This window comes from Trachemys scripta, chromosome 15 (assembly GCF_013100865.1).
Source record: "Trachemys scripta elegans isolate TJP31775 chromosome 15, CAS_Tse_1.0, whole genome shotgun sequence".
NCBI classification, from domain to species: domain Eukaryota; kingdom Metazoa; phylum Chordata; order Testudines; family Emydidae; genus Trachemys; species Trachemys scripta.
The window spans coordinates 13,367,695-13,382,765 of NC_048312.1; the positions used below are offsets into that span (position 1 = coordinate 13,367,695).

Consider the following 15,071-nt stretch of genomic DNA (forward strand, 5'->3'; position numbering starts at 1 on the left):
AAAACAGAGCAGGGGACATACAATTCTCCCCCAAGGACTTCAGTCACAAATTTAATTAACGCATTATTTTTTTAATAAGTGTCATCAGCATGGAAGCATGTCCTCTGGAATGATGGCCAAAGCATGAAAGGGTAGCCTATCTGGCATGTAAATAACGTGCAATGCCAGCTACAAAAGTGCCATGCAAATGCCTTTTCTCACTTTCTGGTGACATTGTAAATAAGAAGAGGGCAGCATTATCACCTGCAAATGTAAACATACTTGTGTGTCTTAGCGATTGGCTGAATAGGAAGTAGGACTGAGTGGACTTGTAGGCGCTGAAGTTTAATATTTTGTTTTTGAGTGCAGTTATGTAACAAAATAAATCTACATTTTTAAGTTGCACTTTCACAATAAAGAGATTGCACTACAGTACTTGTATGAGGTGAACTGAAAAATATTATTTCTTTTGTTTATCATTTTACAGTGCAAATATTTATAATAAAAAAATAAACACTTTGATTTCAGTTACAACACAGAATACAATATATACAAAAACGTAGAAAAACGTCCAAAATATTTCATTAATTTCAACTGGTATTCTATTGTTTAACTGTGCGATTAAAACGGTGATTAATCGTGATTAATTTTTTTTAGTTAATTGCGTGAGTTAACTGCGATTAATCAACAGCCCTATTATTAAGCCAATCTCATGATTTTGGGGCCTGACTCCTGATTTTGAATGCTCAGGTTTGGCAATCCTGAAATCACTCTGTAACATACATTCTGGCTTGAAGGTTGTATCAGTGCAAATCATTACCATGATTACACTTTAAAAGAATATTATTGTCCCCCTTAAAAAAACAACAAAGAGTCTGGTGGCACCTTAAAGACTAACAGATTTATTTGGGCATAAGCTTTCGTGAGTAAAAACCTCACTTCTTCCCATTAAACATTTAATAACATTCCTAGATGTCCAGAAACAAGTTATAAATTAAAACCTAGGCTTAGCATATGCTTTCATTTTCCCAGTGATTTATATACAATAAAACACCTGAATTGTCTATCAGAAGTCAAATTCAGTAGAAAGAATGCCTTTGAATTATATATAGGGCCTGATGCGCCAAGGTACTCAGTGTTCTCAACTTCCACTGACTACATTGGCAGTTGAAGGTGCTCAACGACATGACTGCATGTTGACACAGGATTCTGAGAACAGTGTTTGCATAATATCACAAATCTACCCTCAGGAGCAATGAAACCATCATGTTATCAGTTTGTGTCGTGACAGAATGAAATATTAACTGGACCAATGACCTCTTCATGCACCATCCTTAAAACAGTTACTTATGGAACATTTCTTTATCCCTGAAACCACATACAAGGCCTTGGAACAACATTGCATCCCCTTTCACAATCAAAATTGAAAGAAGTGTTTGTGGGGTATAATCATGGGATATTATTATTGTGTTTGGAATATGTGTATGATTGTTATTGAGGTTCTGATTATTATTAATATAGCACCGAAAGTGTGCTGAGTGTTTTATAGACAACTAAGAGCTGATATCCTGTAATTGACAGTGGAGGGGTAGACCGGTATGCCTTGCCACAGTGAGTAGACACAGCTGGCTGAAACTTTTGGGAGGGGGGGTGTGAATTTTCAAAACTTTCCTCGAGTTAATCCATTTTGAATGATTGAAATATATAATCTGGTTTCATAAACGAATTGGTTCGAATAGCAAAAATCACCGTGCGGGGGGGGAGGAATCTCATCTGTGTTTTGACCGTTGCAAGCAGTGAAACTTGGAGCCATTGATGGAATATCCTGTGACAAGGTGCTCACTGTAGTGTAAATCCTGTTACCAGGCGAATGCGTGCTCTAGTAGGGGCTTTATTGTCTGGTTCCATGGAATCACTGTTCACATGCCTCCTCAGGTGATGCGCTGCTAACTCCCAGAACTGAATGGACCAGAGTGCGCCCTGTGCAGGGTGACTCACAGCTGGCGGCTGCTACAGGCTGTGTCTTTAAATGTGTCAGCTCAGCCCCTTCGCCTTAGGTTGCCGCTGCCGCCGCCGATCTATCTCCCTCTACCTCCCCCACCGTGCTCACCGCGCCTGCGCCACGGCTGCCGGAGCTGGGACTCTCCTCTCCTGCGCTCCGGACTCCGCAGATCTTTTGTCTGAGGCTGGGCAGCGGCGGCTGCTCCCCGGATCGCTCCCGGCCAGCGAAGAAGGAGCCGGAGAACCCGTGCAGAGCATCGGATCCCAGGCGCCGGGCGATTCTAGGGGTGACCCTAGCACCGCTGGCTCCTGTATATAAACAAATGGGGGGAGGAAGGCAACTCTTAAGGTGGACTTGCTCTTAAGGTGGAATTTTTTTTAAGGTGGACTTGCTCTTAAGGTGGATTTCTTAAGGTGGAATTCTTTTTGTTGTTTTTAAAGTGGACTTGCTCTTGCATCAGCAGCTTTAGGGTGGGAAGGGCTGGGATTTCATCATGGGTAGAGGTTCTTAGCACAAAGTCGGCAGGACAACTCCTCTTGATATCACTAGGCTGGTAGCAGGGGATGGGAAAGGCCTGTTGTTAGGGAACAGACGTCTCTCCAGCCTCTAACAATGACTAAACCCCAACCCTTCTCCAGGAAAAGGCAGCCCATGGAAGAAGAAGAGGTGGGAGTGAAAAGCCAGATGTGTAGCTGCCGAGAGGTTGATAGAAGAGAGACTTTACTTTTCCAACAAGTCTCCAGCTCCTGATTGTTCTTAAGGAGGGGGGTGGGTGGGTTGTTTTTTGTTTGTCATTCATTTTGGTTTTTAAACTCTATCAAATATTATTATTTACTACCAACCCCCTCTCTCGGATATATACTGGAAATCCAAAAGGATAAAGACATGGAGACAGTAGGAAAGTTTGAGTTCAGCAGGAAAGATCTGATCGGACATGGAGCTTTTGCTGTTGTTTTCAAAGGGAGACACAAAGAGGTAAATAGGTTTTGCTCTTTTGTCTGGGGAGGGTTTACCCCCTTTGTCTCTGGTTGTCCCTATGGTTCTGTACTGTTGTCTCGAATCTTAGTCTATGTATTGTTTTGTTTATTACAAAGCTCCCCAGACAGGTTAGTAGCGAGGTGCCATGTAAATGCATATGCATTATTATATGTTATTGAGGGACATGTATGTGAGCAGAACCCTTGAAAAAGTCTTTGTTTGTGGCTGGCCAAAATAAATAGAGTTTTAAAGTCAGCAACATACGCAGCAGTGAACTATCAATATTGGGTTGTGCTCTGGTGTCCCATAGAAACCTAATAGATCAAAATAATCTGCCCCCAAACCAATTCAATTTCTGAAGTGTATTTGTGTTTTTTAAATGTGTGGCTTTTAGAGGAGGGCTGTTGTGGGTTTTGTTTTGTTTTTTGTTTTTTTGGATCGGTTACGGTTAAATAAGAGGATACAATCAATCTGTGGATTTTTCATCATTAAAGCTCAGGATAAGCCCTGGTTCCCAGAATCCATTTATTTGCATTGCTTAAATAAGAGGATAACTGTAGTATAAAATACTGTAATAAGAAAAACCAAAACCTTGGGGCTTTTCTTTTTTGAGCTGACCAGTCTAATTCAGCAAAGGGCAAGTCTGAACAAGTACAGGGTATGTACTGGGATAGTGAATTAGGGCCCTTTACCAATGCTCTGTAACCCCTTTGTCAGACATAATTGTAATCTGGGAGAGACCCTGGTTTCTTAATGTCATTTAATACTGAAATTGACATTTATCTTTTAAACTATACATACACATTTAACTTTCAGAAACCTGGGCTGGAGGTAGCTGTAAAGTGTATTAACAAGAAAAACCTTGCAAAATCTCAAACGCTGCTGGGGAAGGAAATCAAAATACTTAAGGTAAAGGCAGAAACTACTTTTTCCTCTCAGAATCTCAGTTATATGTACGCTGTTATTCCTAGTTTAGCATTCCTGTCTTGTTTTTTCTAGGAACTGAAACATGAAAATATCGTTGCCTTGTATGACTTCCAGGTAATGTATCTGATTACTTGAAGTATTTGAGGGTGGGGGGAAGTTGGGTAAAAAGTGTAGATCTTAGAATGTTTGGACAGATGTTCCACTTAGAGCCTACTTATATTAGGAAAAGTCTCCCCTTTGCAAGACAGGGAAATGTACTAACATGTCCGAACAGATCACTTGTGTTTAATTGTATCCCAGACCACAACACTCTGATATAATTGCTGGGGAGGGGGGAACCTACTTTGCTAATGTTCTTAAATGTTGTGCAGTGAAGTTTAATTCATGGTGAATATGTTAATGTCTCATGGTGGCATTATAAACCCAAAAATACAGTAATTCTTTTTGGCGCTCCTGCCCCCCCCCCTTTTTTTTTTCCGGAGGGTGCACACACACTCCCTATTCTACAATAGTTTGAACGTATATAGGGTATAGAAGAGGGGTGAGGTTGACTTTGTGGGCTATGTTTTGTTCAGTGGATCCTATAAATTGCAGTAGACTTATTTGTAGAAGGTTTCTGCTTCCTGTAAAGTTGCTTTTTTCCCCTCAGAGGTCAGCTCTAAGGATTGCTTCTAACAGGCAAGCGCTGATCCTAAGAGACCATTCTGAGGTACTCTGATTATAAAAACCAACTCTGCTAGGCTAAAAACCCTCCCTTCTTACTGTTCTTTGGGACAGGTTTTATTGCACACATGATGATGATGGGTTTTTTTTAGTGACAGATTCTCAATAGACTGGAATCCTTTTGTGTACATATGCAGTTAGATCCTAGCATGGGAGAAGTCGGAATGTGTATTTCCAGCCTAACCTTTCTTGTTTGGGAATGACAGCTTTAGTTGGTGCAATCAGACCACGCAGCACCAGGGTTGCTGTTTTTGTTGCTTATCTGTGGTTCAGTGTGTGTCACGTGGCCTGCAGGCCTCCTTGTTTGTTGACATTCGTCCTGCCCTCCTCCATTGGTGCAGCCAGCCTTTTGCATCACTGTGCAACGAGATCCCCAGCTGGGTGGTAGAGGCTGCCAGCAATGCCTTCTGGGAGCTATAGTCTGCATTCCTCACTTGGTATTAGTGCTCTTTTAGGCAGGACTACATTACCCACCATGCATCTCTCCTTGCTGGGAGATGGGGTAGATGCTGCATAGGGGAGGTTATGCTGGGTCAGGTACAGTACTCGGGAAGGGAAGAGTTTAATGCTTGCATTTTTTTTTAAGGCAGATGAGCATGGATTTTTCAGACCCTGTTTTTTGGGGTGAGGTGGGGGAGTTGGGAATAGGATTAGTTCATGGCAGCATGTCTTGTTAGGGTAACCAGATGTCCTGATTTTATAAGGATAGTCCCAATATTTGGGACTTTTTCTTATATAGGATCTATTTCCCCTCCTCCCCCCCGTCCCAATTTTTCACACTTGCTGTCTGGTGACCCTATGTCTTGTGCCAAGAGCCCCACTGTCCTGAAAAGCCTGTTTCTTAAACCTGTACAGGATGTGGAGATGGTTGCAAAAAAGTCTTGCACAGTCACAGGGTGTGTGAGCTCTTTCGGTCTGTAAAGCTGCAGACTTGGAGATGCAGAGATACTAAAGGAAGCAAAATTGGGGGTGGGGGAGAGGTTGCCATGGGGAAGTGGGATCCCTGATTTCATGTGTGTGCAGTTCTCCATTTGCACTCCCTGCACCCCAATTACTGGTCCTGCCTCTAAATGTTCATTGCTGCGGTTCTCATTTCCTTAAATCGTTACATTGCAGGGTTGACACTGTCAGCACATTCAAAACGTTTTTGTTTAGCTCCTGCTCTCCCTAACTCTCTGGTGTGATAGAAGTGGGGGTCCTAAATAAATGTCTTTGAAAGGAGAAATTGGAGTGTGGTGGTTCTACACCCCACCTTGTTTTGTGGAATGGGAACATTTCTGACTGGTTGTATTTCTCCGAGAGCAAACTTGACGCTTTATTTTTATTCCCCCATGAAAACAGCCAACTGCAATTACTTGCACTTTTATTTCCCTGAAGCATAAAACTGAAGATACTTTTCCCTCACTTTAGTATTTTTGGCCTTCGCTACTGTGAAGCTATAAATAGTTTTTGCTAATCTTCCTGTAGCTCTGTGGCTTTTGTTTCAGTTGCATTGTTGTAGTATTGGGTTTGGTTTTTTTTATTATTTCTCCTCTCCGCCACCCCTGTCACCAGTGGCTTCTTTAATTCTTACTCCTGTAAACTCAAGGAAATGGTTGAGAAAATCACAGAGGGTGTAAAGTTAGTGATTGCACCCAAAGCGGATATTTTTGGTGGGGTTTTTTTGCATGTGAAAATAAAGCCTGATGTAATAGTAGATTTCTTCTACAATAACATTGAGTAACTCCATCAGGCTTGTTGCAGCAGTGCCATTTACGCCTATTTCCTGGCGCCATTATTTACCCCCTTTCCACCTTCACCCCAGAAAACGGCTGCATTCAGTCCTTTTTGCACAGAGCTTTATGATATTGGATCATGAATAATAATAAAATAAGAGGTTTACTGGCATGATATTTGACATAGGTGAATATTTAATGATGTATAAGAAGACCATAGCTGGGCTTTTAGGAGCTTTGAGGGGAGTGTCTAACTGTAACTTCATTAAATTGGAATGGGCTCATAAAATGAAAAATATGTTCCAATTATTATGTGCTCAACTATCATTGATGTGCTCAGCATGGTCCAGGGATCCCAACGAGACAGTCTCTGCACAAGGAAGGGATGGAATCGGGTTTTATCGAGTTTTGCCTTAAAAATACTCATTTGTGAGCATGTGCAGAATAGATCTGAGCTGCAAACCTGTCCTTGGAGCAATAAACAGTTGGAGGTGTTGAATTTTGGGTTTGCCCTAACTCAAAGTGTGTTACTCCCATTGAATGATCACAGATTCTTAGCCCATCTTTTGGAGAGAGGTGTTTTGGGCACTAGCTCTTGGGAGACCTGGATTCAAGTTCCAACCTGTCACAAACTTCCTGTGTGACCTTGGGCAAGTTGCTTAGCATCTCGGTGCTCCAGCTCCCTATATGTAAAATGGGGATAACAGCACTTCCTGTCCTACCAGGAGTGTTGAGGATAAATGCCTTTGAGGTGTTGAGGCACTCAGAAAGTACTATAATGAGTGCAATATAAATACGTGGATGGGGAGAGACAGAGAGAGCTTTTACAGTGGAGAAAGTACTGTAGTTTGTCTCAATGATCTTTCAAGACACACAGATTTTTGCTCCTGTTTAAAACCCCTAGGGGAGAGCATCCCTTTCATTATCTTTCTGTTCTTTCCAAAAGCCACTCATTTTATTGACCACCATTTCCTGACTCCAGCTGCTTTCAGAAAACGTAGCTTGCGTCTCCGTGCTTAAGCCATGGATAGACCTTTTGTGCTGTTACCCTTTTACCTTTGTCCAATGCAATTCGAACAGAGGTGCCTAGTGGCACGTGTGGTTTATAGCATATGGTGCCAATTTGCTGATCTATCCTAAAAGCCTCACCAGATAGAAAATATAGAAAATAGAGGTCTTCAGGCTCTTTTTAAAGAGGGTGGAACGGGGTGTCTCTCCTCAGGGCTGGAGGGAAGAGCAGTCTAAAGAGACAAGGATTTGGAGATAATGATGGCTTAGCAACATAAGGATCAGGATTGGAAATAACTAGGCTCCTTAGAACCAGGTTCGGCACCCGTGTGTGGATCAACTCAACTTCCTCTGTTTGACGCTAATAAATTGAAATCCACGTAACTTGCTGGATGGGGGGACTTGTGTGATGAGACCTTAGAAACCGGGATGAATATTCAGCTGTGGTGAAGGAGTAGTTGAGAGGAGTGGGAGTGGTAAGGTGCCTTTGAGTCTGCCTGATCTTGGGAGTGCTCCATCCTGGGCTGCTTCCTGCCAGCACTAGTTTAAAGGTGCCTGCAGGCTGTTGTTGGTGGCTGGGGTCACGAGGACACAGGGAAGCGTAGGTTGTGCCTTGTTTCTCACGGTTGTGTCCCCTGTGCCAGTTGCTCGGAGCGGTGGTGATATAGGTGTTGTGTCACCTGAAGATTTCACTGTGCTGGGGTGATTTCCTTGTGAGCAGCTCTGCTGGCTTCAGGGCAGCTTGTGCCGGTAACAAAGTGCAAAGTTGCCCTAACACAGCTACCCCAATGTACTATACCCGTCCGGTCTGCATAGACGCTAATGATCTTGATAAATATCATAGGGTAGCCGTGTTAGTCTGTATCCACAAAAACAATGAGGAGTCTGGTGGAACCTTAAAGACTAACAGATTTATTTGGACATAAGCTTTCGTGGGTAAAAAAACCCACTTCTTCAGATGATCTTGTCCTTTATTGCAAAGAGAAGGGTTGCTATATAGATACAATTACTAATTGCATTCAGGACATACACCTAATCATGCTGTTACTTCCACAGGGGACCTACTTAAGTAAGGGGGTTATTAATATTTTCAGTAATTCGGTGTGTCCATCACTGCAGCATCAGGCACATCACAGGGAAAGCAAATGTACCCCACACACCTCCTGGGTGTGGTGTTCTGTCCCATCTAGTGGCATCGAGACCACTTAGAGAGAGAGATTAATGAGTTTGCGCTACAGCCTTAGCTAACAGCCAGTTGGCTTTTAGCTCATGCGGTAGAGGCTCATGCACTAAGCTCCGGAAGTCCCAGGTTTGATCCCACCTGCCTATGACCAGGGTCTGTCGACGTTATACCAACATCGCCCACTAACTAGGAATTGGAAAAGAGACCCCGCTTCAGTTCCCCACACTACCACAGAGGCTTGGCCGAAAAACTTCACCTCACATTGGTTTCTGGAAAAGCAAGGAAATTCCACCACCTGGATCGAATGAAGAGGAGACCAAGAGCTGAGCGGCATCAGCCATCCTGATGGCCCTGCAGGACCAAACTTCCTTGCGGGACTCATGCACATTGAACAGACCAGGGTGCAACTGGATGAAAGGCTGCATGAGAGAAGGCCATGGCTAGATGATCAGATATCCAGTGCCAGACTCAGAAAGGAACAAAGCCAGCAAAGAATGACCTCATTCTCTTCTTCTGGAGCCTGCTTGTCAGGCAGCAATGCCTCATAGTCAGTGGGATCAAAGGCTAAAATTAGTGTGGGTGCTTGAATGGTGTCCTTTGCTAGAAGGAGATTGGCCAAGTATGCAGCTTTGGCAGTTTGCCCATATCTTGTGTGTGATTCCCCCCATATAGTCTCTATCCTTTTGACTTGAAAATGGTTTTGTGTGATCTTGTTGTCCTTGGGCTTATCCTCATGCACTACAGGGACCTGCTGCATTGCTCTGGCATCCTTTATGGTGTTGGCCGAGTCCTGTATCACCAGCCGCAAAGCCACCGCTGTGCCTGGCAGCCTCAGATGCCAGCTAACATTGGGTCTTTTGCTCTTGAGGAATTACTTTTTGACACTGGTGTCTCAGGACACAGGACTCCAGTATGCCATTTGAAATCACTAAAAAAACATGCTTTGTCTGAGAGGTGACACTTCTGAGGTCATTCAGGCCCATCTAAACCCTTCTCTTATTCTGTCCCAAAGTGAAGTTTGGCATATCGCCTTGTGAGTTGGGTGTTTCATGCAGGCATATCTGGATGGCCAAACAATCTTCTCTGTGCCTCGGTTGTGGATGTTAATGGCGGGAATCCCTGCTATGCATGGCCACCCTCTCCTTCCACATGCGGGAAATACCCTGTTGACTGAAGATTGGGTCGGGCTTAATTGTGAAAACCTGGTGAAGATTCCATAGTCTTGTGGAGGAAGGTCAGAGTCTAGTGAATCATCTTTTCTGTATTCAGAGGGGTTTAACTGGTGCATAGGTAACTGTTTTTTATAATCTTGTGGAACCAACAAAAATAAATAAATAAATAAAAGGTCTCCCAGGTGTCCACTCTCTTCTAAAGGCCAAGGAAACCTCTGGCAAATGTTTCCACTAATTATAACCCTCTGAATAGTGAGGTGATATTTTTTAGATGGAGTGGCCTTCTTGCAATTTTGAAATTATGATCACTATTTTACTCACCATGTTCTTATAGTCCCGTGGCTGGGCCTTCTACCTGTGTTTTCCTCACATGATGCCGTGTCTCACATGAGCTGGTGACAGGGAGAGTTAATAGTCTCTGTAGCTTCCTTCTAGAAAAGGCAGCATTACTCAGCCTGTAACGAGGGAGATTAAGGGATGTCTCCAAAGAGTAATCGGAAACTGGAGTGTGGTTGTGTTTTGAATTGGACAGTGAAGCTCCAGTTACTGTTGAGGTGCTGTTCGTGCTGCTGGTGTTTAGGCTGTGTCAGCATTTCCATTATGACAACTTGCACTATGAAATCTTCGTGATTGGACTGTAAAAACATTTAGTCTGAATGGGAAGAGCAGGGGAGTTTGGAGGGCAGCCAGTAGCCTATATGGTATTAGAGTCCCAGGGATGGAGACAAGAGGGGAGAGAAGACCCCCACCCTACCGGCTCATCTATGGTGTCACCTAATGGTGGTGGGGTAAAATCCTTACACCCAAGAGGAAGGGTTTGGAAAAGGAAGATGTGGCCTATGGAGAACAAAGTGCTTGTTACTCCCTGGAGAAGGGAGAAGACGGACAGCCCTTGAGGGAGAAGTGGGACCCCGTAAAAAGGCTGGGTAGAGACAGATTTGGTGTCTCGTTTATTTTTTGTTTGGGGCTTCTGAGGAGATTTGGCCAGTGGATCAAGTGTCCAGCTCACAAATTAACCAAGCAGGTCACAACCATTATCCTTATTTTACAGATGGGAGAAACTGAGTCACAGAGTGCTAGTGGTAGAGCTGGAAAAAGAACCCAGGTCTCCTGAATCCCAGTCCATGCATTATCCTCTAAGCCACTCATGCTTGAAATGTTGTGTCTGGACAGTTTGAGCATCTAGCTGCCTTGTAAAGAAAAGAAATTAGCATTAGGACAACAGGAGGAATTACATTACATGAGCTAGCATCTTAGTAATCAATTAGACATTAAATATCACTTGTATGGAATGAAAGATGCTGAATTTAAAGCCATTATAGATCCTATTTAGCAAAGCATCTTACATCTACAAGAAAGGAAAACCTTCCTGCCCGTTCCAGTCCATCTTTGTATTCCCAGATGGTGGCAAGTGGGGGCTGCTGGTGAGATGAGAAATCACATTGCAGGTATTGAGAGGTGAAGCGGCATGTTCACAGAGACAAAAAGATGTAGCGCCAATTTGCAGAGACTCTAATCCCTTCTTAACGTACACGTCACCAGCAAGTGGGGAATTGTACTGACTGGAGGCTTTTTCAGGCTGGTCCGAATGTGTTTTCCTGTGAAAATCTAGTCGGCACATGATGTATCTTGTAACACAGCAGCAGACAGCAAAGGAACATTGAGACAAGTTATTTCTTCTCTCCCATTCCTTGCTGTTAAACTGCTGGACGTTTAAGGCTCTGCTTCTCTCTGGCTTCTGACTGTCCGTTTTCTCGTCTACAAGGCCCAGACTTGTTCTAAGGGAGAATCTTGTTTCTCTGTCATAATCTGTATTTCGCAATGACATGAAGTCCATTTGATTTCCAGAAACAGACATTTGAAAACTAGGGATGTAGTAAATAGGCATAAAAAGGGAAATTTACAAAGGCCAGTTAGTCAACCAATTCTCATTGACAGTTCAGTAGCAGTTGGGCAAATTACTCCCAGTAGTGCCTTTGAAAATCTTCCCCAAACGTCTATGATTGATTAGATTAAATTAGTTTAGGCCCAAGGTTTAAGATTTGCCATTTAAGTCAAAAAATTTTTTACAGAACCTATTAACAGAACTGTGCTTATGAGATCTAAAACCAAACCTTCGAGGAAAACAGCTCTTTGTTTGGATTTAAATATACCTCCAGGATGTTTGCAATGGCAAGGATTCAGTATTGTGCTAGTGCAGGAGAACCAGAAGGAGAAACTGACAAGTGTAGTCTCACCACCTGATTACCCAGTGCCCTGTGCCTTGCCTAGACACTTACGCCAGTGCCAAATAGTACCAGCCTGACTTGGTAGCATTTTACACACATTGCCATAGCGTGAATCACTGCTCCAGGGGGAGAGGAGTGGGCTCGATCTCTATAACCTGAGTGATATCCAGAAAGGAAATACGGAATAAATAGAGAAAAGCAAATTAGATTTTCTGGTTTTTAGCCTCACTGTTTTGAAAATTTTGCTCTAACGCAGGGATTTCAATCTACACATTGCTTGGTTTGAACGGGACAGATTTCTTTTTACAAATATTGAATGCACCATATTAAGTAACATCTGTTTGTATTAGCTAACAGACAACTCCCTTTCCCACCCTAATATCAGAGCATTGGAAAGTCCCAGCTGGTTCAGGGTGCTCCTACTTTTTCCTTAGACAAACTTCCTGCCCTTTCACAGCAGCTGCAATGATCATATCACATGCTCTCGGACATTAGTGCCACTCTAATAACTGGCCAGCTGAGGGCACCAACTGGTATAGTTGGCATCTCAGCAAGCCCCTGACATGATGAAACGTAGCTCCTATAAGAAGCCACTGTCCCGGGAAGTGGGAGTCTTGAACACACTCGGACCCGCGTTTTCTCCTGTAAGCAGTAACTTAATGTCATCTACATCTCGGCAGGACTGCGGCATCCTGTCAAAGTTTGCCACTTCGTCTGTGGGTTCTTGCTGCGACACATTGCACTTTTTTTGTTGTTGTTGTTGTTCCTGTGGTTTGTGTCATAGAAGTGTCTCCGATGCAGCTTCCAGTGGTTGCTTTAGGCGCTTGTTCCATAAAGGCCCAGGCTTGTTCTGAGGGAGAGTCTTGTTTTAATGTTTGGGGCTCTTTTTGAGTGACTGACATGAAGTCTTCAATCACTGAACAAGGTTTACCGAGGGCTTGAAATCTCAGGAATTTGTTAGAAGTGCTGCTTAAAACTTCTGTTAGGCCAGGGGCTGAGTGTCTCTTCAAGATCTACAGCGCAATGTGACCCTTGGGTTCAAACTCAGGCTCAGGCCTAATCCCCCTTCCATCTAAACACAAATTGCTCTAACCCACAGCTCGGACCCCAGACACCCTGGAGGACGAGGGTCTGAGCCTGAGTCCAGCCGGGACCCAGGGTTCAAGCCCTATTGCTTTGCAGTGTAGACACAGCACCACTGGACTTGTGCTGTGGGAGTCCATCGAAAGTATCCCACATGCCTGTTTTCTTTGTCCTCTGGACAATCAAGTTTGGTGGACAGTCAAGTTTTCCCACGCTGCACTACCAACAAAGGACTAGAGTGGCCACATATTGGGAGGGTGCTAGTGGGTGGTTGGACTCAGGTCTGCATGGTGCAGTGTAGATGCTGGAGCCCCTGGTTGGGACCCAGGGTTCAACCATTCCTAAACTGGGGTTGCAAATGAGTGTAGACGCTCAAGCCCTATGTTAACAAATCCCAGGTCTGCTAACTCGAGTTCTACTAACTCTGGGCTTGCATTGCAGGGTAGATGTATCCTTACAGGCTACTAGGGCCTGGAGAAGGCAAGACTCTTGTTTGAAGGGATGGCTACATTTTGGAAGACTTGTGTCGGTCAGAAGATGATGGATGGTATCCTTCAGGTGAACGGAGGTTTCATCTGGTTGGGGGCTACCAGGAAACCAGAATGGTGTTGCGTTCATTTGGCTAAGCTGGTTATTATGTCATCTTCTGAATAATAATTAAATGGACATTACACTATTTATCTTGAGGGGTTTTCAACCAACATGCAACCAGATACTGAGGAGAGCTGCCTAGGGAGTTATTTATATGTGGAGCACTTTCCTTCTTTTCATGAAATCCACTTAGAAACTTGAGAATTGTTTTTCCTATTGACTTCGGGTCACATTGTCCCATCGATTTCGCAAGCAGACAGTACATGGTGTGTGGAAGGGACACCACTGCTTTATACTCCTGATGATCCCACAGAAGCCCATCTACATGGGTTCCCTGAGATCTGCAGGGGCAAGTGGAGGTGGCACCATTCCTTTTTCTGATTACCTCCATGCTTCAGGACCTTCCTTCCGCCAAGAACTGTTCTGGGTCCAGCTGTCACTGAGGGAGACGGGAATGTGCGGGCAAAGTGTGGCCAAGAGTCAGCATGGAAGTGTACTGCGGACAGATCCTGGTCGTCGGCGGGTGGGATCGAACCTAGGACCTCTGGCGCTTAGTGCATGAGCCTCTACCGCATGAGCTAAAAGCCTCTTAGCTAAGGCTATAGAACAGACTCATTTTAATTTTCTCTAAGTGGTCTTGGTGCCACTCGATGGGATGGAACACCACACCCAGAAGGTGTGTGGGTTACAGAAGCACAACCCCTCTTTGTGGGTGGTTGCAGGTCTCTCACAACCCAATACGATCTGGCACTGAGGTATTTGGTTTAATGCCCTGATTCTTTTGCAAACCAAAGCTCTGGATCTGGATACCCCTGAAGTTTGGATCCGAACTCTTGTACCTTGGTCGGGCAAAGGCTTTTCTAGTTGGCTAGTGTAGGTCTTAATTAGGGCTAATTTGGAGTATGCTGGGCCCGGATCCATCAAAACACTGGAAAATGCGCTCCAGGATGGCGAGTGGAGTCTGTTATGTGACTCCAGCTACTCTCTGCTTTCAACTCCCCACATAAGCTCTTTTGCTTCCTGGAGTATATGAGGTGATATGGCTGTGTCTCCTCCTCCTCCCAGTGTAGGACTTCTGCCAGAAGCAGGTGGCAGCCATACTGCCTGCTGCATGCTTGGTGGTGCATTGCTGGTCCACTCCAGCTGCAGAGCCTGGGTCGCAAAGGTCCTTCCTGAAACTTGCCCCTGTTGATATGTCTTTAAAGCTGTCTGTGGGTGCAGTGGCACGGCCGTGTTACCATATATCTGTGCAGAGAGAATGTTACATTCTTGTAAACCAGTTAACATTAACTTAGTGATTTCTCCGCTTTGTCACCCCCCCCCACGTTTGTTTGTTTTGCATCCAAATGAATGTTTGCCTTCCCAATAGCTTGTCTAAAAATAGTCCTCAATTCTTTACTGCCAGGGAAATGAAGGAGGTGCATGGTAGGAACCAGGTGTGGGTGGGAGCCATGTGGACCAACGGGACAGCATGGGGACACT

The 15,071-nt window shown here is 44.2% G+C and overlaps 1 protein-coding gene across 2 annotated transcripts in view; it reads left to right on the forward strand.

Moving 5' to 3' along the window:
- The first annotated feature begins 2,072 nt into the window (after nucleotides 1–2,072).
- The window catches only part of ULK1 (unc-51 like autophagy activating kinase 1), a 101,720-nt gene continuing 88,721 nt past the window's right edge, over nucleotides 2,073–15,071 (forward strand). For both annotated transcript variants that reach the window (XM_034790941.1, XM_034790942.1), the window contains exons 1-3: nucleotides 2,073–2,956; nucleotides 3,776–3,868; nucleotides 3,959–4,000. In XM_034790941.1, coding sequence (XP_034646832.1) covers nucleotides 2,867–2,956; nucleotides 3,776–3,868; nucleotides 3,959–4,000 — 225 coding nt within the window. In that variant the 5' untranslated portion in view covers nucleotides 2,073–2,866. The remainder of the gene's footprint in view (nucleotides 2,957–3,775; nucleotides 3,869–3,958; nucleotides 4,001–15,071) is intronic.